General features: G+C 39.6%; 1 protein-coding gene across 10 annotated transcripts in view; it reads right to left on the minus strand.

Annotated features, from left to right (window-relative positions):
• RBMS3 (RNA binding motif single stranded interacting protein 3) overlaps positions 1-23,529 on the minus strand; it is a 761,325-nt gene that overhangs the window by 50,379 nt on the left and 687,417 nt on the right. For all 10 annotated transcript variants that reach the window (XM_064506141.1, XM_064506140.1, XM_026098805.2 and 7 more), the window contains 2 exons: positions 22,981-23,077; positions 20,310-20,360 (listed from right to left, as the gene is read on the minus strand). In XM_064506141.1, the coding sequence (XP_064362211.1) occupies positions 20,310-20,360; positions 22,981-23,077 (148 nt within the window). The remainder of the gene's footprint in view (positions 1-20,309; positions 20,361-22,980; positions 23,078-23,529) is intronic.

Raw genomic sequence — 23,529 nt, forward strand, 5'->3', positions numbered from 1 at the left:
ACTGTGTCTTTTCAGGGCACTGTTTTATCAAAAAGTCATTAACTGCTGATGAATGATCCCCAAAGAGCCAATTTTCTACACTGCTGAATGGCCCACATCGACCCTACCACACTCCCAGTTTCAGAGGAATTTTGGTGATGCTGGTTACGTGAAGGTGGAAAGCAGATGACAAAGTACTTCTTCAGCTTCAGCACCTCGGATGACCAAACACTTTGTTACTACCTCTCTCTACACTGATAGCTGGTAACCCATTGCCATTTGCATCACTGCTAGATTACATTACAATCCTTTTCTGCCTACTCCAAAAACAAACACCAATTTTTGCAGAAACAGATAAATGGGGAGAATTCAGCATAACTCAAAATCAGGCTGCCTGCTGGACTGCAGCCCTTTGTTCATAAACCAAAGAGCTCACATTCAAAAAGAGTAGCCAAAGCAACATGGGCATAAAAAGTCTGAGTCTGCTACTTCAGTTTTCTAATGTCAATGGATTTACTGGAGGGTAAGAGGTGAGCTTCCCTGGTACATGTTTGTCCATACATGCACGTACTCTCTCCATAAAAAGGTTTAATTTATTACAGCTTCTTGGTGCACCACCATTTCCTAATAGCCATTATGTGCAAGCCCATGTGCATGCAGAGCAGTCAGATCCTGACATATGATATAGATGATGAAGCTGTTCTTTACTGTGTTACACAGTAAAGACTTTCTGTTCTCCGTGCACAGTCTGATTTGCAGAAATTTAGGTTGAAGTCAGAGATGCTCCTCTGGGCTGCTTTTCTGATCTTTTTCAACTATCTGAATACTGTGGAGGTGCTCTTTTTTCCTCTGGCAAAAATAAAATGTCTGTTTTATTTTCTCTGGCATCTAGAAATCAAACTACTGTTGTGGTCGACACTAAGTTCACAGTTCCTACAAAGCAGCCAAGAAAGAGCAGTTCAAGAACTGTCAATGTCCTTTTCTAAATTCTACATTTACTTTCAGCCAACAGAAGTCAATTCTTCAGGTTAACAAGTGGCTAACAAAGAACTGCCTACCACCATGCTAACGTACTGCTGTGAAAACGTCGCATGCCATGTAGATCACCTAGCTTGGCTGCCAGAGAAAAGTGACCTGGTTGCCCACTACTGCAGGGAATGTATTTGACCTGAGCGCAATGATCTGCCATTCTGGCCTGCACAGGTTGGAGCGCTGAGGCTGCCACGAGTTCAGGGCAAGGTCTGCTGCATGAGGGTAGGAAGACCTCTGTGCTTTGGAAGAATAAACCATAGTATAAGCTAGAGAAAAAAAGGCCAGCTGGACAGTATATAAATATTGCTGAGATGAACAGTAAATTATTTGGGAAAAGCTCTTTGAGGGAAATAAAAACAGTCTGTGAATTCAGGTCACATTTGGCAAATAATTGTGACCAAAAGAATGAAAAAAATGGAACTGTCAAAAAGCAATCTTTCCACTATATTTCAAAATGACATGTCATTTCAGAATTTATCTACATTTGAAAAAAAGCTTAAAATTAGTTCGATAACCCAGAAATGTAAACAGAAAGATTATAGATGTTTTGTCTTTTTTCCTTTTTCTCACCCTCACCCCACTCTCCCAGTTTTCTCCTGGAGTTAAGTCAAAACAATATTTTCACAACTTTTTCCATGTCACTTTCCCCTCCCTCTGCACATTTTCACTTCAGGACAAGTTTTAAAATTATTATTTGATTTTACCAACAAAGCAAAATTTTCATTATTCACAGAGCACTATACATGTAATAGGCTTGTCAGTCCTGGCATAGGCAAGGGGTAGCCTCAAAGGACTAGGAAAGAAGGAACCTCCAAAGGAAGATAAATAGGAACAAGGTGATAGGCAAATGGGTAATAGTCCCATTGTCTTTTCTTGAGAGCTGTGTGGATAGAAGGGAGCGCTATAATTAATTCCAGAGTGATGGGGACTTGAGGGCTGGCCGCTGTGCACTGTATGGTTGTGAATCCTCATCCCACTTGAGCCCCTTCCTCCCAAAGCCAAACAAACCTTTTTTTTGTCTTAGACATCAAAAGAGACAATATAACTAACAACAGATGTGTTGATAAACTCAAATAGGGATCAACATCTTGGCAGCCATATTACTATTCTGCAGTGGGTTTCCCAGGCATCCAGAAAATCAGAGTACATTTCACGTACTAAAGAGTACATGAAATGGTTTTCTTGTAGCAATTCTACTATCTAGGAGCTGAAGTATCATGAAAGACCCTATTTTGTGGTGTTTCAGCCCTATGTCACTGTACATGATTATAAATCCGGAGAAATAATGCATAAATGCACATGCTTGAAACAAAAAATCGGAACTACTTGAAGACATTTTTTTAGCAGAAGACCTTGTGCAATTTCAACAGTTAAAACCTCCATAATCCAACAATCACAGCAACATACAGAACTTTGTTTTGTGAACCTGATAAATTTAGCCTGAAATCCTGGCCCCACTGAAATCAATTAGAGTTTTGTCACTGACTTGAATGCTACCAGGATTTCACACTGTTTTAATCCTCAGAGATAGAAGCAGACTGTACATTACTATGCAGGTGTTCAATAGGTTTTTATACCACAGACAGACTGTCATTAATTAATTATCCCATGTAGAGATGATTTTGGTCTTATTTTCAGATTCAGACCGCAATTCAGAGAATTTTTTCTTCCAACTACCCAATTTTAAACTTTTTGTTACTTCTAACTTCTGCAGTATTTACCATACAGGCAGCCTATGGCAGCTTTCAGACTTGCTTAATCAAGAAACAAGATTTTATTTTACGTCAAGACAATCATCTCGTCTAGATGCTGAAGTAATTAATAAAGATAAGGACGACCAACCTGGGTACAGGAAGGTGGCAGGTCTAATAACAATTTCCAGTAGGAAACCATCTAATAAATACTTGTTATGCGCACTGAGAACAATCTTTAGGCTGAAATGTTGCCATAAATTATTCATACAAAAGTTTTGGACAGTAAACAAACTTATGAAGATAATGATCTCTTTGCAATTCATGAAGAAAAAAAGGGGGGGGAGGGGTCAATCCACAGAATAAACTGCAATGTATAAATCCACCAGCTGTAGGCATAAAGTACTGATGCAGAGATTCACTGCAGTAATTGTAAAATAATCCGTGTGTGTTTTCTCCTTCCAGAAAGACAGCTTTGAAGAGCAACTGCAGATCCGAATAATTTAGCATATACTCATTTGCTGCTCTTGACCAAAGTGCTAATCACAAGTTAGGCATCCAAGTCTTTGGACTATAATGGGTGAATGAATCCGAACTGTGCACAGCATTAGCCCTAGTCTGCTTAAAACTAACAGCAAGCAAGCACAAAACCTTTGTCAATACAGACTGCAAGGGGTTGTTGTAAGTTTGGGAAACACTGATGTATGTTTTTATTTGATGTACCACACTGCTTTTCCTCAGCTGAGGATCCATACTGAGTGACTAGACGGTTTAAAAAGCTGAATGAATTCCACAGTGGTGAAGTTTACTGCCAGTACATTTATTTAATGGCTGAGGCAACTGATGAAAGGGAAATAAAAATCTGATGAGGAGAAAAAATTTAGACTAGAATCTAGACTCCCCCAGGACAATATCTTGTGCTTTGTATCCTCTGTACTGACAGACAACATATTTGCTTTCTAGCTAATTACCAACAAGACTAAAATTTTACATCTTTGATGTGTACAAGATCAAAGAATATTAGGAAATAAAAGTAAGATTAACATAATTGTCTTGTACAGCTATAATAAACTATGACTACATATACAATCAGACGCCTTGCTCATCAAGAAAGCGTAAACTGAAGCAATTGAACTAAACAAAAAACTTGTTAAACTTTGCTTCCTCAGCATCTTCTCACCTCTCCTGACACCCACCACTCAATCACAGTGAAAGACTCACTCTCCCATTGGGGCCACTGGACAGAGGAGCTCCCATTGCATTTGCTGAGCCCTTAAAAAACGTAGCTGCATTGTGCAGACACAGGCGGCTGTCAGCAGGGATTCCAGGTCCAAAATCCCTACTACTTGATCTAAAGGATTAACTTCTATTTATTTCTTTTACTGCTATTGCCCACGTTATGTGCATACCCACAGACCTGGGACAAATCCTGTTTGGGAGCACACTTTGGTAGCGTGGTCTTTTCCTATTATGTACGTAGGATATGGTTCTGATCTATCAAATCTGTGTACTAGTTTGTATGTTTGCTTTAGAAAAGAAGATGAAATGAGTGCTTTTACATATACCTGCATCCTAGTCATACTTACTATGGCTAAAATACTGTGTCAGAAGTATTGCATTTTCTTTAAGCTGTCTAAAAGGTAAGACTGACCTGTAGTAAACAATAAAGGCCTGGCCTTGATTGATCAGTCTTCAACTTGGCCTTTATGCATTCAGTGTGCTTGTTTGGTCCAAAAATACCCAGTATTCTTACTTTCTTATCAGCTTAAATGGTAGAAAAAATAAAAGCCTGGCAAAAGTAATTACCTCTTACGAGTAAAAATCTGTGGGAAAGTTTGGATCACCTCCTGCTCATTAAGGTGATGTGAAAGGTCTACTTCTGGCTAGGAGCTGTGAGCTAATACTCAGAGCAAAAACATTTTGAAGGTTTTGTTTGCCATCAGGTGGCACTGACAATGAAAAATGTCTATTGCACTTCAAGACAGCTGGTAATAAAGAAGTGCGGGGAGCAAGTGACAGAAAAACAGTTATTGTACCAATGTAGCTTCTAAGTTTTTACAGCCACTCAGCTGGAATTATACCATTGTATTAAAAGTGGTTTAGGGTATAAAAAACATTTGGTACCAAAGGGCTCCCTCCCTCCCCATTGCTGTATCAGGAATCAGAGTAACAACACTTGGGAAAAGCAGGTCTTTTGCTTGATTGAATTTAGATACTCTTACAGTGTGGTTTTGCTTTAGTTCATGCAAGGGCAAGCCTGAAAATGTTTCCATGCTGACAACCGCCTCATTCAGCACCCTCGCAAGCAGCTCCCAACAAATCGCAGTCTTCAAAGGCACATTGTTTTTGTTTGTTCTCATTGTAACAGATGTTTTGTATCATGTACTTCAACGAACTAATTCATCTGCAAAGGACCGCCTACTCTGGCTGGTGTGCATCCAGCTGTGGAAATAGCTCAAGTGTCATCTGTGGCCACTTTCATTCCATTCTTCTGATCTCACAGGATCTCAGTGACCGCATCCAAGCCCATAAAAAATAAACAGACCTGAGAACATCCTTTTAAAAAATTTCCAGCGGAGGAGTAATGCTACTCCAGGCAGGAAGCCTTTCTGGAAAGAATGTAACTGATGCTGAAGGAAGATTCACTCAGCTCTGGAATTCTCCTCTACAACATGCTGCTTTTATCATATGAACTACTCAGTCAATATTAAGAGGCATTGGAGCAATGTCATGTGTGATTTTGATGGAGCTGAGAGCTTCTGACTCACTCAGTGCCATATCAATTAGCCCGAGCACCAGGCAATCAATCACTATTTCTTCTCTAAATGTACTGAGCTCCCATTAGGAGCTGCATATACTGTGAGGCTAGTTCATCTCAACACACTGAGCACTTTTATATACTGTGGTTCTACTGTAATATATTTCTGAAGGAGAAACAAAATCAATTTGAATTGCTCTAGAGTGGAGGCATATCCCATTAATAGCTGTGCACCAAGATTAAAATGTATTAGTGGATAAAAAATAGTCTGCATCGGTAAGAAGTCAATTACTGCTTTCTTGAAAGTGACCAAATAAACCACCCAACAGTAACAATGAATAGACTTTCTGAAAATAGCTTGAAATCAAATCAGCTGGGATCACTCCATCAGAAGTCAAAAAGTGTCTGGGATGGTGCAACCATTCCTTGATTAGCATCCTTAGAAGAAGGAGCAACACGTTGTGCTCTGAATTTGTCGAGAGGATGACCAGCTATCACCTCTGCTTTCTCCCTTCCCACAGGAAATAAGTAGTTCCTTGTAAGATGCTGATCAGATACTTCAATATCAGATCCACTGGGCTTGCTAATTACTTTCAAACCACTTACTCAAGTCATCCATTAAGAGGAAATTATTCAGTTTCATATCCACTGACCTGAGAAACTAGGTGACCAACACTCCTTGTGGAGCTGGAATTACCTACCTGTATGAGAGGGTTCACAAAATGTCAAACCAAGTAGTTCATTTCAGTTTTGAGAAGCAACTGTGGCTGCATTTAATTAGACAGCTTGGCAGGATTTTTGATACTGTACAGCACCAATTATTTGAATAGTTCAGAAACATTTCAAAAACCTTTGAAAACCTTCAGGAAAATGAGAGTCTTATATCAATCATTAGAACTGATTCATCAGTTTTAGGAAGTTGCACTCCAAGTCTCTTAACTCTGCAAAGGATATTTTAAAATTTGGTGGTAACTACCCTGTATTTTAGAGATGATGATTCATCTTTTCAGTTCTCATCAGGCACACTTGCTTCAAACTTGCTATTCGGGTATACCTCCGCCACCTCAAGGTCTAACCAGAGCACAGCAACTCCAACTCATGACATTAACTGTATTTCCTGAGTTGGAGGTTGGTAAAATGAACCTGCCCATAGTGAAGTGAAACAAATTCACATTAATCTGCACTGACTTCACAGTAACTAATTAACAGATGATATCTAGGACAAAAAAGGGTGCCTGTCAAAAGACTTGTTAGGGACTTTGAAGTCTCTGCCTACCACACATTCTGACCTTCTGACTATTCTGCTATTGCTTTGCTTGCTTGTCTTGAGCTCCCACTTTGGAACATGTCATAATGATAGATAGCATTCTTTGAAATTGAGAAAATACTTCTCAGAGGGAAACCACCACATTTGAGCAAAACTATTGTCCTTTAGAACATATAACATACAAAAGCAATGCCTGTGACGTGCCTAGGACTTATACTGGATATTGGAATTATTAACTTCAAAGAGTTCCTTCACTTCTATTTATCACAAGAATTTTACCAGCACAAAAGAGTTAACATAGCTCTTTCTTCTGTGAGGAAAAGAATAAACATGGCATAGTACCAGGTTCCATATTGTCCCAGGCTGGCCAAGAAGATGAAATGAAAGTACAAGAGACAGTCAGTCTCATGCTTCATATGACACAACAGTAGTCACTGCATGCTCCTTCAATTTATTCCTTTACTTGTCTGTTAAAAAAAGATGAAAAGCGGCTTAAAGAGGATACAGATACACTGGCATTTTGAGGAGAGATGCAGACATCATCATAAAAGAGACAGCAGCTACAGGGATGTACGTCCCTTAATGTTTCCGTCAGGATGGCGCAAGTGTACACGTTCTATACCATAGCCCTATAAGGTATACACTGTCAATGCCATGGCCCATACAACTGATTTTTAACTGGAAGGCGGATTTTAATGGGAAGTAGAAGTCTAGGAATAATGGCAAATTAAGACTGCTGAATGTCTAGTTCCCGTGCTAAGCAGCTCTCTTAGATTATGGTACCTTAATCTCCTCAAGTTCTCCTGCCAAAGCTTTATAGTGAGCTCAGTGGACTTCTAGCAAAAACATCTCCCATTTTTTTGCCTGAATGGGTGACAGCTACGTACATTGATCTGTTTAAATATTATTCCTGTGGAAACATCTGTAGCTACTGCTCACTGGAGTACAAGACCCAGATTCTCAAAGACATGCACATCACCCATTCAGTCCCAGCAAAAGTTTTCTCAGTGTTGTACTCAAAATTGAACCTTGTTGCCCAAAGCGTAAGTGAAAGAATACTCAAGGAAAGCTGCACTTGCAAATGGCATGAACACTGGTATAGGTAAAAGGGGATTTGCTGTTGTGCATCCCAAGTGCAGTGCTGAGCCCAGTTTCCCTCTTGGTAGCAGCCACAGCACCAAGACCACATTTCCAGGATCATTTTCTTCCCCCGGCACCCTGCTGCTCTAAGCAGCTGCCTAAAATTGGTCCTACACTCACCTCCCATTAAAATCAATGGGACCATGGCAGTGAATAACTGAAGCTGATTTAAGCTGATTTAAGCTGAAGTCATGTGAACTGGCGTTCCTGTCTGCAGAAGACAGCATGAAGGAAGGGGAAATGCAAGAGTCTTTCCCTTCAACTTCTTGTTATTCCTGTGCTGCTCCTGGGGGAAGGCGATGTGGCAGCTTTTGCTATCACTGTGCGTGGCTTTGCTTGCTGAACTCGGGGCAGGTGTTAGGGAAGGAGCTAATACAGCTTTGCTACTTGCGTGCACAGAGCAGGGAGAAAGGTTGCGCTGCATCTGCCTGTCTCTTAGAAACACTCAAACTGCTCCTGACAAATGTCTGCCCCCTCCTCTCCCTGCGGTAAGAGCTGTGACAAGCACCAGGAGACGCTCATTCCTGAGAACACTTTATCCCCATTTAAAATAAGTATACCTACAGCAATCCTCTCCTTTCCGCAGAAATGACATGGCCTGTCAGTGGGAAGGAATGTCAGTGATAGAGTGAGTGCAACCATGCTCTTTCCGAAACCCTGCCGGCCCTCCTGGACCGCTGGAAACCCAGCTTAGCCAGAAGCAATTGTAGCAGCAGCGTAGACATGCCAGCTTCACAACGGCAGGTCTCTTCCCCCTACCTGCCCAGCGGAAATATGCCTCTCGCCTCAGTCCTATCAGATGTGGGACATCTGCAAATGTGACATCCACCCTCTTGGCTATTGGCAGGCTGGTAATTTCCAAAGCTGAAAGCAGGAGTTTTTTACTGATCATGCTAAAGAGGAAGGCTATCAAGCTGGGAGCTGACACAGACTCACATCCTATGTGGATTGGGCAAAGGGGGGGTGCGTAATGATTTACAGATTGTTGTACTGGAAAAGTACAAAGGCTGTTTGAAGGCAGGCTGTTTGCTGTGTGAATCATATGCAACCTTCTTGTCCCACCATGGAGATCAGTAGCAGGGTGTCACCCCTGTGACCCTCACCTTGGAGCTGAAGGAATAGCCCGAGTTATCCTGGACCAAGCCCTGAACAAGGACTCCACACATGTTTTTTCACTCTGAGTTACACAGCTCTTTTGGAGGCAGAAGTAGACATCTGATAATGAGGAACCCAGTTTTCTGCCTGCTTTGGGAGATGTGGGTGATGAGCTGTGTGTAGAGAAAAAATAATTTCCACTCGATTGCTAGCTCTGAAAAGCACAGTGGTGAAGGGCTACACCGAGGATTCATGATGTTGGAGACAGGGCTTCTCCTGGGCAACAAGGCCTGCAGCAACATTACAGAAACTCCCGGGTAACTTATTTAAAAAGCATGAAGTGGGCAGACTGTTCAGCGGGTATCTTTTAACGAGGTAAGTTCAAAGCTGTAGTCAGTAATAAGGAATAATAAATTGCACTTAAACTACAGTTAGAAGAAGTGGCATTTCAACCCCTAATTTCCAATTTCCTTTCAACAACAAGCCGTTTGATAAGAAGGCCGGCCCAACCTGAAGTGCATCTCTCTTTGGCAGGTAGTCCAACAAATAATCGTTCAGTGGTTTCACTAAATAACAACTCAGCACTCTTTCAAAATTCTTTTGCCCTCTTGATCTGTCGTTGGGTTACACAACTCATTTTTTCATCTACCCACTAAGAAACAGTCAAAGACTGTTCAGTGCTTATACTATTATATTTCACTATTTGTTTTTGCAACCAGATTGTAAGAAAAAGAGGTTGAAACCATACTCTCAACAGTGTTGCAGATACCACTGATTCATGACAAGAAGCTTTTTGACACAGTCTGTTAACTGCATGGACTTAGAATGGATTTATTCCTAATTTACTCCAATTTGATAGGAAAACCAGGCCATGAAGTTATAACCTGAAAACTGTAATTAAACAATCAGTCCACTTAACTTCAGTGGGGCTGGAGTCAGTTTAGGAAAGATATGTGTGGTCTGACCTAGATTTGTCTCTGTACTGCGAAGCTTAGGTCAATAGTACATTCTTTAAAAAGACATTTGAACTGAAAAGAAAACATTCGATTAAATAGAATAAAAATGAATGGCAAATACTGTTACTCCTGACTGCATCCAATAATAAACTATTACTTAGGATATCTTGGAAGTTTCTAGCTTCCAGGTTGTTACGTCATAGTGCACATTTACACATTGATATAAAAAACTGTTCATACTTTCGCAGCAAAAATAATTTAACAATAATTATGTTATTACCTCACCTGTTACAGTTGAGGAGGTGTTAACTGGTCAACCACTTACTCGAACACCTCAGTAAGTATAGCAGGAAAAAACACAGAAGAAGGAAAAAAAAGACAAAAAAGCTACATCTTAGAGAACAGAAGTAAGATTTGCTAAAAATCTGAGACAAATCTTGCAAATGATATTCAAAGACCTAAAAAAAGATTCCTCAAATCTATAAATGAAAAGCAAGGACAGAACACAAAGGCAGACTCCCTGCACAGTGAGGATGGCATGCAGATGAAAGGTAATCCAGAGGAAGCCCCAGCACAGAATAAGGACACTGCCTCCGTTTCCTGCATGAGCCATCAGACAGTGCTGCCAAAAGCAGCTTTCTGGGAATCAGATTTTGTGCGCAGGAATGAATACAGTCAAAGGAGATGGAAACCCGAGCAAAATCAGCGAGCTCAAGGTGTGGGTGCAAGTGCAATGAGAAATCACAACTGGATCATCTCCATTCCAGAAGAACTGGCACATGCAATCACAGGTCCAGTGGTCAGGACTAAAGGATATTAATGAAGACAGAAAATAGATAAACTAAAGATAGAGCTAAGTAACCTCATTTTTAAAATAAAATGACCTATTTTCTAGACAAAGGACATGCAGCAGATCTAAGCTCTCTGAAGGCCAATAAAGTATTTTAGGTAGTTTTACACCAGAAATTACTAAATCAGAGGATGGTAAAAAATTAACTAAAGGGAAAATGAACAAGTTGTGCTAAAAGACAAGCTATAATGCTATGGTTGGGGGGGGGGCGGAGTTGCACAAAAGCCCCCAAAAGATTGTTCTCATCAAATATTTTTAATAATGCCCTCGAACAGTAAGATTTGGAGAAATAAGGAGGTTGTGAGGCACTGTCAGTAAAGTGGCAGACTGAACTATCATACAGGAAGAACTGGATTAAACAGAACAAAGTGTACAATCATGCAGTTAATTAGGCTAATAAATGGTTTTGTCTATAATGTGGGAGCTCATCTGCTGGGAAGCTGCAAGAAGGACATACTTATGTATATCAGCAAATCACAGGATGACTGTGCTACCAAGGTCATGTGCACAGGAAAAAAAGAAAATGCTATTTTCCAATGCAGCATATAAAGTATTCTCAGCAAAGAGAAGGAAGTGTTAATGCTACTGTACAAAATTTTTGAATACTGTGAGCACCAGGAACCCTGTGTGGTGCTGGTCCGCTGTCCCAGAAAAATGTATTAGAAGTGAAAAAGATGCAAAGAAGGGTCACTGTGGCAGCCAGAGGTTTCCAAGCCCCTATGCTGCTGCAGATGCATAGTGAACTTGGCATAGCTAGCCTAGCAAATGAAGATGCAGGTAAGACTTTTTCTATAAAATAATGTGGTAAACACCCAGAAAGGAGACATTCAGCTATGGGAGAGTGCTAGACCAAGAACAGATGGATGAAAAATGATTATGAGTACTGTTAGGCTGGAAACTGAAAATGCAGTTCAGAGCCTCAGAGCAAAGGTGTCCTGAAACAAGCCTCCCAATAACCTTAGCAAGAGGCAAAAAAACATAAACTAAATCAAATTTAATTTAATCAAATTTTGGAAGGGATTATATAGCATAGTTCCAGGACACAGCAGGAATCTTGAGTTTTATAAATTGGTCACTACCTCCTTAAAGGCCTACATTATTATAATTTTGTACGCATCTCCTGCACTAGATAAATCATGATGTAATTGTAAGTAATATATAGATTAGCTAAGTCCGCTTACTTATGTAAATTGGCCCTTGAATATGCTTGCATAATACAAGGGTAATTTATGGAAGCTCTTTTGTTCTAAGGATTAGATGGGTGCCAGTGTCTGCTTCCTCAACTTACTGCTGCAGGCGTGATTCTCTTCGCAGTCTCACTGTTTTACACCTATGTAACTCAATTTTCTTAAGCAAAGTTAACTCTTCATTTATACCAGTGAAAATCAACCCAACATCTCCCTTTGGAGCAAGGATAGGCTTATTTTAATGTTTAGAGATTTTTTGTTAAATATTAATGCTATCATTTTGAGGATGTGTTTAGAGATATCAGTCAAGATGGGTCCTTGTTCCACCAGGCTTTTCACAAACATACAGTAAAAGCTATTTAGAGGTGTGACTGTTTTATAATCTAAATAGATGGGATAAATAACAGACAAATGAGAAACTGAGGCTGAGAAGAAAGATGTCACACAATACATGACACAATACATCAGTGGCAAAACAAAAAGTCTATCCCTAAGTCTGAAACCAGTGTGAGGAGAGGCAGGCTCAGTTCAAAAAGCAGCTTCAGCAAAGATGACTATACCTATATGTTACATTTATAAATGAACAGTATGTATGATTTCCATTTAGAATTTGCTTCTAATAATAGTGGAATCCTCTAGGACAAAAACCCATAAGAATACCAAGCTTCAAAAAAAAAAAAAAAAGAACAATAATTAACTTTGCATTTTACACTTCAATTCTAACACGACCAATTATGTAAAAAAAGGACAATTTTATATATATTCCCAATTATATATAAAAGGGCATTTTGGCAATAGTCTACAACTTGATTTGAACCTTCATTATCAGGAATTCATATTTACAATTTTGAAAGGCTGTGCCAGTCTTTGTAATTTTTATTTTGGAGCCATCATTGTGACAGTGCTGTCCCAGCATCACTCTAGTCACATTGCACATCTGATCCTCACCACAGCTGTTCTAGGTTCAAAGGCTGCCCCCTTTTCCAAAGCTGTGCAGCACCTCATCTCTAACGGAAACAATGATTTTCCGCAGTGCAGGGATGGAGTTTGGGAGGCCCAAAAGAGATCCATGCCCCTTTCTGCTGGTGAACTGTCCTGCAACGACATCCTCTGCATCTGTCCCTACCTGCATGTTGGGAACCAGAAGCACATCTCCATCCTGCAAAAGGGGCACTGCAACTATGGAGATGAGTGGAGCAACAGTGGGGCAGCAGATCCTTCCTTGCCTGGTCACCAGCCAGCGTGAGACCTTGGTGTGCGCAGAGCACAGAGCTTTCTCAACGCCTTGCACTGCCTGGAGCAGATGAAAATTGCTGCCTTTCCTTTCCATCCTCACAGGACTGGCACATTCAGCAATTGCCCTATATGGCCATCTGTGTTTCAGGTAGGTTTGTATCCTGCTTTGTATCAGATGCAGATCTACATTAGTTTAAACCAATGCAGCAGAGCTCTCACTGCAGAGGCTGGAACATTAGCATCGCAAGAAAATGGACATTATTGGGCGAAAAATAAGAGAGATGGTCCATGATGGAGGATAAATTAGAGAGGAAGGTAATATACATGGTGACATGTCTCTCTAGTTCATAGCACACATATGTATGTAAAACCATAATGTAACGAACACAGCAAAATATTTGATGGTGAACTAAGCTGAGAAATCATCTGACAAATTTGTATCACATGCTTATCTAATTCACCATTCTTTTGAGCCCATTACTTTCTGCAAACTCATTAATCTAACTCTCAAACTATAATTAACACCACGTGCTTACGTAGCCCATCACTCTCTACTGATCCTGTCACTTTCTGTGTACTTATTAATCCACCAACTGGACAATAACTAACATGACCAGTCCTCACTAAATAAGGAATTTTTGCTCAAAATGGCAAACATGAAATATGAACCTTTCAGTTCATGTTCATGTTTTTGACTTAGTGTGAATTTAAAAGCTGTATAAATGCAAATCCACATGCAGCCAGGGTGATTTTCAGTCTTAGTAGATGTACATGAAGTTGGAAAAGTTAAAACAGACTTGCAGGCTTTGTAGCAAATTAGAGATTGATTTTTTTTTTTAAACGCACTGCATTCTTCCACTGAAGGTACTCTAATGTCTATTGATTAATAACTAGATTTTAAAAAATAGCCCCCTTTGATAAAGTCTACTGCTTTTAAACAGCTGTTGTGTTAAGATTTTTCTTAAGAATAAAGGTTGACAGTTAAGGTTGCATCTCTTCTGTTAAAAAGAAATCAATATTCCATAACCATTATACATTCTCAACCAGAAATTCCTGACTTCAAAATCTCTGAGGTACCTTTCAAATTTAGTGTCAGCTTTCTTTCCCAAATATCTTTTCCATTTAGGTTTATAGATTTGTATTAAAAAACACCCTATATATCTGGTTCTGCCATTACTGTAAATGTCTTTAAAAAAATCTTAGACTGATGGTTTATCCATTTAGTATTCATATTATCTGTAGAATATCTGAAAGAAGATAACATTTTACTAGAACATGTAAGTTGCTTTAGGATGAAACAGCAAAGTACAAGTTCCTCAAATGCAAGGACTTGTCTACTGGAAACGCTTTGTGGTTCTCCTGTCCACGTTTCCTAAGTGAATCCATATGTGGCGTGTCTTGCAGTCACCACAAAAATGTCCAGTTTCACTAGGGGGCTCTAGCAGAGTGTCAAAAGGGGCTGGATATCAAACTTGGATAAGGCTTTTCTGCCATTCAACTTCATATTAATTTCTACAAGAGCAAAACAAACAAGTGCAGCAATACTTTGATATGATTCCAGAAGTGTTGAGTAATCGAACATAGAGGCCCCTACACTTGAGTACGATATGTGACTTGGGCAAACTGTTTACACCCCCCACCCCTCTTGCAGAGGCGTGAATTTGGGTGACAGGTACTGCTTTTCTGTCCTCCTCAGGCAGATGCCCTGGTCCTCTCCTTAATATGCCCGCACCTGGCATTAGAGAGGCTCAGTAAACATGGGCTCGGCTGAGTTTGAAACTACCCATTTAATAGCACGGAGACAACTTCTATATATGGGCACTGCTGGGCGAGAGGCAGGCAGGACTGACCGCGTGCTAGCCTGCCTGTCCCCCAGGAACATTGCCAATTACTATCCTGATTATCAGAGTTATAGAATTGGCAGTCCCTGATTTTCTGCCTCGGGAAGCACTGGAATTAAAATTGTTCAGCAGAACTTTGGCATGGGTATTTGGTTAGTTATTTCAACCTCTAAACTCCTTAGCCTTATAAGTTCAAGTAAGTTCATGTTCAAAGGATCGCTTAAAAATACACAGCTAAAAGTTAAAAGAATAGCTGGAGATTCCAATTTCGAAGGATTATTTCCTGTTTACTTTTCATACCATCTAGCTGAACTCTCACTTTTCATCTTGGATACTGGATTCAGCTGTCTACAAAGGACATACTTAGTTCTCTTACATTCATACACACAAATGCAAGATGGACTCTATTTGCTAAAAAGGTAGAGCAACAAATGTGAGGAAAGAAAGCAGTCTTGGGAGACACTGAAGGGAGCACAAGGAACTTCTTTGTTCAAGAGCGTAGGAATCAAAACACTGAAACTGCTGTGGTATTTTGGGTATTATCCAAAACACCAGAGCTGCTAGTGAGAAAATGAAAACTGATATATTTCAGTTGGACAGTTTGTACTTTTTATGCTACATTCATATGCAACAATCAAAAGGCAAGATTCTGGAGTCTTTACTCAGCCCAGCTTCTCACCAAGTTAGGGGTTTTACACTGCTCATGAAATAAGAAATGTTTTTGTTGTTGCTTTTAAAGAAAGACAGATTACATTCAGCCATAGGCTAGAGGAAGGAAGACAGAAAAAAAAAATAATAACGGCGTTTGTTAAGACATTGACCTTTCCAAAAGGAGGGCTGCAAGGGCTTGAGAAATGTCCAGAAGAGAAGTCCTCCAAAATGCACTTAATCGTTAGCAATAGTAGGGTTTTCCATATGCTGCTCTACTTACACCCTTCATGGTGCCACTGGCATATTCCTTCCGTTCCTATTATTCAGAAACTATTCAAGACTGACAAGGAAACCTATTATGCATACACAATGATTACTATGGTCACAGAGTTTTATATGTGAATATGGGAGGGGTAAGTGCAAAGCTAGTTGTGTGCACAAATAGTATTAGGGTAGAATATTTTTGTTGGTTCACCAGATAATTCATCCTTAAAGGGGAAGAATACATGAGCTATTTGTAATAGAGACTTGAATCAAAAAGTTTTGCACAGATGTCATTGTTAATAAAAATGAAAATTATCTATATATGAATTGACTTTAAACAACAAAGTTTTCCTCAACCATCAGAGGGCCTTCAGAGACTGCAGGAAAAACACACTAATACAGCAAATATTCTAAATGCCCAGAATAACTCTTTCGCCATTTATGCCTCGATTCTGTCATCTCTATCCATCCACACTTATCCTAAGGCATTAACGAAACAAAACTTTTTTCAAATAGTGTGAGCACTGTACTTTGAAAGCTATAGTTAATTAAACAGAGCCCTGACTTTGATTAGTGCATTAAATGCTGTGTCTAGTTGAGTCCAAACCTACACTGCCATAATTCTTCTGTATCTTGTCTTCCATTTACAGCTGGTAAAAGTAAACAGGGCACATGGAAAAGCAACAAAACTGGCATATTTGAGACATTCTTACTTGGACATAGGGAAGTCAGTACAACCATCAAGTTGTGAAGGCTTCCTTTAGAAATGGTACATTTTCAAAAGTGTCTGAGTCACACATGAGCCTAAAGGTAATTTTTTCATCATATCCACATGATTCAGGAATCCTGTTTTCCAAAGCACTGAAGATTGTGCAAGCACAAAGATGTCGGTGGTTTTCACATGTGACCCTTCTGAGCCGGCAGAAGGACATTTTTAATACTATTTATTCAGAAACAACAATGCTACCTCAACCTATTTGATAATAATTTTCCATGGCTCTTGGTATAAAGCTAACAAAAACAACTGATAACAAAAAAAAATCAAAATTGAATTTGCAGCTGCTCATTGGCATCAACCTACTACCCCAAAGTTAAAAGTTATGGAGGAAATCATGAGAAAATTCTGACTGACCTGCAGAGTCCTCAGCTGCTCTATCTGACTTGGGAAAAAACTAATCTTTGGCCCTCACACCTCATCTCCCATGAGATTACAGAGCGAGGATGTATCAGGCTTGGCTGAGTAACTCAGCGCCGAGGCCGCACGCTGCCAGCAAGGCATTTGGTGGTACTCGGGGAGGTGCGGGGTGGTTACGCTGTGCAGTGCAGCTCTTCTCCCCTGCCAGTCAGTGCACAAACCTGGGCAAAAACCACCTTGTCCATGTGCAGCAGGTGGCAAACCTGCCTCTGCCTCCTTCTCAGTGTGGTGCCCACTTGCCTCTGTTGTGAGGGACACTACGTGGTGTTAAACTACACACATATATCAAGTAGGACCTTTCCTCTGAAAGGAAAAGCTAATCATTTAGTAACATAATTTAGCCAATTCTTATAATCAAAACAATGAAAGAAGCATCAGCATTTTAAGCAATTCAAACTGTGCTTGCTTTAAGAGAGTTCATCTTTATTCACAAAGAATAACACAGCCTTAACAAAATGTTCTCCTTCCTGTGGCAAGGGGAACGTAGTATTTACCAGCACTGGCTTCCAGTGGGACATCACGCGCCCCAATCAATCATCTCATAGCATATTGTGAAGTAAAGTGGTGACAATCTAGATAATAGCACAGCAAACTAAGTTACAAGAAGAAACAAATAGCTAACTGGAATTGGAAGCTCCCAGTCCCTTTGGGCTACCAAAACTCCCATCTTAAATTCTTAAATTCTGCCAACTTTGTCATCATCTTCTCTTTTTCTTCTTTTTTATTTTTTTTAAGTTGTGTAGGTGCCTAGAATAGAGTGTATAGTTAGGTATGAATCTAACACGATCTTACAATGGATGTGGAGCCTTTATTTTCTTTCAAAACAGGCCTTTAATTCTGATGCCTCGAGTCTTCTGTGTAATGATTCTCTGACTACTTTTCAGACATTTCTAATAAAGAATTGGGCTCTGGATGAAGTCTGGGGATTAGCAGTTCTTTTTCGCTATTACACTTCCTCAGTGCTAGCTGCCTTATGTCCATTTATTAAAAAAACCCCCACAACATATTCTTGGGAAACACGCTGGAAAAACTTTTCAGTGAAGAGATTAGAATTGCTACAGACAATATACGGAGGTAACCCACAATGGCAATGACACTGAACTGAAAAGTTAAACCACTTCCCCACTCTCCCTCTGCTTTCCCACACACAAGCACACATACTTTCTTTGATACAATTCTCTGGCAGGCAACGAACACAAATTTAACTCAGCATATTGAGGATGCCACTCACTTTAAGAATTATTTTTTTTCTTCACAGCCCTTTACCAAACTGTTTTCCCCTAATACATCCAATTATCACACCAGAATACTTACAGCTACTAGTGCTGCAGCAAAATGCTTTGCTGAACAGGGGAAAACCTGGTAGAATAGAACTGGAGTGTATTGATTTATGGTAAACAACAGTTTCAATCAAGGGGTATGTTTTTGCTGGTGCAGCAAATAAGGTACAATATATTGTGTGGCTAAGCTTTTTGTTCCTTGGCTTGTGCAATGTTTTGCCTAATATGTGGCATATGCAACAATCCTAACTTCTCCACAAATACGTTTTTGTGTATTATCATTACAGTTAGTTGGGGATCTTCTCCAAGAATAATTTTTGGCAGAAAATGCTTTTTGTCACACCAAATTATCTTTGGAATAATTTCAGTTTTGTGGAAAAAAAATTGGTTTTCAGTTTGGAAAACTATGTGATAGCTTCCAGTTTGCCCATATGAAAGGCACTCAAACAATTTTGCTTGCTCTGCAACCAAAATATTTCAAGTAGGGCTGCTAGGGGTTGATACCCTGTCTCCTGCCTGAGCATTGGAGAGCTCAGGCCTTCCCCATCTGCTCCTATCCCCTCCCAAGCCCTGTACTGCCCATCCAGATCTGCAAGCTGGAGGGTGAGGCAGTGAGGCTGAAGGCCTGATTCCTTGCTGCTCTGGCAACCAGATTAGGAGGCTCTTTTCCAGTTCCTGCCATCAGATAGAGAGTCTTCCAAATGGGGAAATTACAACTCTGATCCTTTCCAAATTCATTTTCTCTTGAAATTCTTTTGCAGGGAATTCTTTCTTCCATACTAGTTGGAATTGGGATTCCAGCAGACATTCAGTCACACATTACAATCATTGCCTGGTTCGAGAAAACTGAAGAACTTGGCTCTAAAGAGTTGAGGGATGTGGAAGCGGGCTTCAAATCATGATTAGAGTCCTGTGCTACTAAGAAGACATGTAGGGTAATTATGTCCACACTGCCTTCTCCCACCAAAAAAACGCTAGCAGAAGTTACTCTACCATGACATCAAAATATTTGCACACAACTGTGAATAATGGAAATCCTAAACCATACATCTTCATTTTAATTTTACGCTCCTCATATGAATCAGTGCACCTATGCTTATGTGGAATACACATTTGAATTTCAATTAACAAAACTCTTAAGTGGATCCATATCCAAGAAACTGATCAAATCCAGGAAACAAAACTATACACCTAAAGCAATCTGTGCATAGTGGGATTCAATCTGTTGCTTCCTTCTGGTGTATCGCTAATATTTAGGCAAAGTGTGTCAAAACTCTTCTGTGAGGTAAACAAAAATTCACCTCCACTACTTCCAAAGAATGATGCTAAAAGTGTAATGCAGCTTTAAGTAGTAGTTATAAACTGATGAAGGATGAAGAAATTTTACTCAGAAAAAAGAGTTGACTGGCCAAATCATAAAGCAGATCCAGATTTGGCAGAGAATCTGTAAGACAGCTGTGCTTTACCATTTTTTAGTACTTGAAAAACATTAATGCAGCGTTGAGGATCCTTTAAAGTATATACAACTACAAAGGACTTTTTTGATGGATAAGCACATAAGGGAGGGGTAACGTGTTGATCCTGGCAATTCAAAGTATGCAGGAATGCAGTTGTCTTGCAGTCCCTGAAGCAAAGCTTCAGAAGCTACACTTTAGAGCTTGTTATTCGCTTATAATCAATGCAATTAGATAACATATCACCCATCCTCCCCTTTTCACTAAATCAAATAATATTCTTTAAAGAAGCAGAATCTTTACAGCAGACCGTTCTTGTCAAAGGGGGCAGCTGATTGCTTTTATGTGACCTAGGATTTTGTACGTGGCTGACAAGCAGAGCGAGGCTACACTGTGGGCACTTTTAACTGGATATGAACAAGTATCCACTTACTGTTGGTTGCATAACATATGGCGGATGAGGCATCCATGAAGTACTCTGGACCTGCATATCAAAAACTTTTAATTAGCAGAGGAAGGTAAAAAATAGAACTCCAATGATTTATGTGAAATTTTTCTTTCTTTTACAACTATGGAGCTAATTTTGGTAAAAGACTTAAGTAATGTAACTTAAGGCAACATTCATTTGTGTTTCATAAAATTACTGATAAAGAAAAATCCTTTCAAATTGCATTTGATAACTTTTCCACTAAACTCAGAAGTCTGTCAGATTGCACCACCTCTAAGACCTGCATTGTTCTGTCTCATACAGCAGTCTTCAATATTCCATGTTGTCCTACTTTTTCATTTGTATTTTGTTTGCTTTCAGCCATCAATGTAGTCACGAACACACTGTCCAACTGACAGTGTACCAGACATAAAACGTACTAAGCTTATTTTCAAAACTATCTGTATATACTTTCAAAGGTATAATATTTTCAGAGATCCCAGAATAATTTATCTCATTCATTAAGAGCTGCAGATCTAGTTCAAAGCTTTTGAAGCTTATTCTAATTGAAAGCTACCATGTCAAAGCTAGCTTAAGATGTCCCTGCCCCCCAGGGAAGCCCTTACCTTGGCATAGTGGGGTCCACTCCCACCAGAACTCCATCCACCTCACCAAAACCTTTCTTCGTTGTTCTGTCTTACTAGTGACATCCAAAAGATTTCATGGATATATATTTTTTTTTCTAACACTTAAACGCATGCCAGATATCTTGTGCGTTTGTGGTGGCATGTCTCAGTCTCTGTTCCCTCTTCTGCTAAGCACGGATAGCCCACATGTTAGCATGTGGAGGGCATAGCTCAGAGCAACCCCAGAAACTGTGTCTTAGATTCCTTTTGCACCAATCCAGGCACCACAGCACACAGGAAGGATACAAAAATACACCCGTGCTGCGGCCATCAGTGGAGATTTCAGTGGGTGGCCACAAGCTCACAGAGATGGCTGTGTGGCATCTCAGACTGAGCATGAAAATGGATGCATAGGAGAAAGTCACACAGCCCCGACTCTCCAGATGCCCTGCGATTTTGTTCATGAAGCAAGTTTTGAGAATTAATTGTATAATTACAGTGTGCTTCAACACTTCTTTTTATGAAGTGTAATGAAGTAGATTTTTGGTTGAAAAATAAGTTCAGTGCAATAACTTTACAACCAAAATCTGCTACTACACACAGCATGTAGTAGATGCACACACACATCTTCTACAAAATTTTCTACTGTGAATCCCCACAAGAAAAAAAACATTAGAGCTGCCACTGCTTGCTGCTGTTCCTTGCTCCTGGCAGTTCCTCAGCTGTGCCAGAGAAAACGTCTTTGGGCTTCAACTGTAAACTACATACGAAAAATGATCTGGGTTTAAAAAAAAGAATGATAATCAATGGTTTATATTGCTGATGCAGAGAGGGGCAACTAAACTGTGGAGCAGGGAGGGGAATAAGTGGCTGCATATAAGAAGGAGGAATCTCTTGAGCCAGCTTTGCTACTGAGAAAAGTGTAGGTGAGCTGCATTTGGATATTTCTGACACTACCAGGTCTTCTGAAATTTTAGAATTTGTTTTGCCATTTACTGAAATTTATTGAGCTTATCTCATCCAAACAACTTTTGCTTGAGAAATGTTACATAGTCTTCTAAGAGTAATGGACAAAAAATTCAAGGAAAATGCTGAGAATCATTTATCTTTGAAGACCAAGTTTAAAACTCAGTAAGTAAAATGATTTTGGGCACAACCTCCCAGCATTACCTGTAGATAATAGCATACCACCTCAAAAAAAAAAAAAAAAAAAAAAAAAAAAACCCAAAACAAAAAACCAAGCCATTCTTAACATGAAAAACAATCCACCATGCAGTTTGGCAAGTTTGGTTAACTTTTCTCAGGTAGGACTCAGGCCTGGAAGAGCAGTGATGCTACCAGACAGAAATAACTGAAATGGGAAAACATATAGGCAACAACCAGCTTCGCAATCAAAGTGATATGCTCCCAGAGAATGGCTAGTAATAAAACTATACAACCATGTTCTGCCTTCCACCTCAGCAAGCCAGAGCTGAGCAATAATTTCCCAGTGGAGACCTGTGAGTGATATACTCAAAAAAGAAGCTCTGAAAGACAAAATGTGTGGGAGACTGAAGAAGGACATGAGGACCATTATCCCAAAGTATCTTGCTTTGTTAGGGATTATTGGATAAAAATGAATGTTGTTAAAGGATGCTGCTACTAGAACAAATACAGCTGAGGTGAAAAGGTCAAAACACAATGCAGTCAACACAAATTATAAAAAGATGCATTTTATAAAACTTTTTGCCAATGAAAGGAAGCAAAATGACAACATCTCATTAAGAATGACAAGCTTCTACTGTTGTCAACTGAAAATGAAGAAAAATGCTATTTACTGATTGAAATAAAAAAAAATATGATGGGTTATATTGCTTAGTTTAAAGAACACAGGAAATACTCGAAACCCTACACCAAATGATACCTGAATACTACTAAAAAGCCTTTTGTTTAAAGTGTGATTCAAGAGTGCAAGCACTCACACAATTTTCTATGGCATACACTTTGCCTTCATCCACACCCAAAACATAATTAAATGGGAAACATAGCAGACAAGTGCAAATCTGACGTACCTGATATGTAGAGACAGGGGAAGCAGCGATGAATGGCGTTATTGATGTCTGTGGAATCATGCGGTTTGTTGCAATACTGTACGGTGAGGAATAAAATCTGCAAACAAAGAACAAAAGGAGGATTTTTGAACCTTGCGACTGCTAGACTCCGACTGACTAATTCACTGCCCCCAGGCAAAGACAAAAGGAATCTACCCAGGTAATTATGTCCATCTATTTTCAAAACCACAATAAAAAAGATGTGATGGCTCCACTAAGTTAATCTTGAAAATGGAAAACAGGAGGGATATTTGCATAAGCATATTTTTTTTCACTTCAACTAGCACAAATATAGAACTTTGCAATATAGAAACTAATTATCTGAAATGCAAAGACAGCTGATTTTCCAGAGCACTATCTAGTGACAGGAAATTTCTTTCATGATATCAAAGACAATGATACTGATTCATTTATACATGCAATAATGTTTTCTTTTCAGATCTTAACAGTTTAGTGTTTCAGGCATATATATGCCTGAATTATTTTATTAAGGGATGGCTATAGAAACTG

The sequence above is a fragment of the Dromaius novaehollandiae genome, chromosome 2 (assembly GCF_036370855.1).
Source record: "Dromaius novaehollandiae isolate bDroNov1 chromosome 2, bDroNov1.hap1, whole genome shotgun sequence".
In the NCBI taxonomy this organism is placed as follows: domain Eukaryota; kingdom Metazoa; phylum Chordata; class Aves; order Casuariiformes; family Dromaiidae; genus Dromaius; species Dromaius novaehollandiae.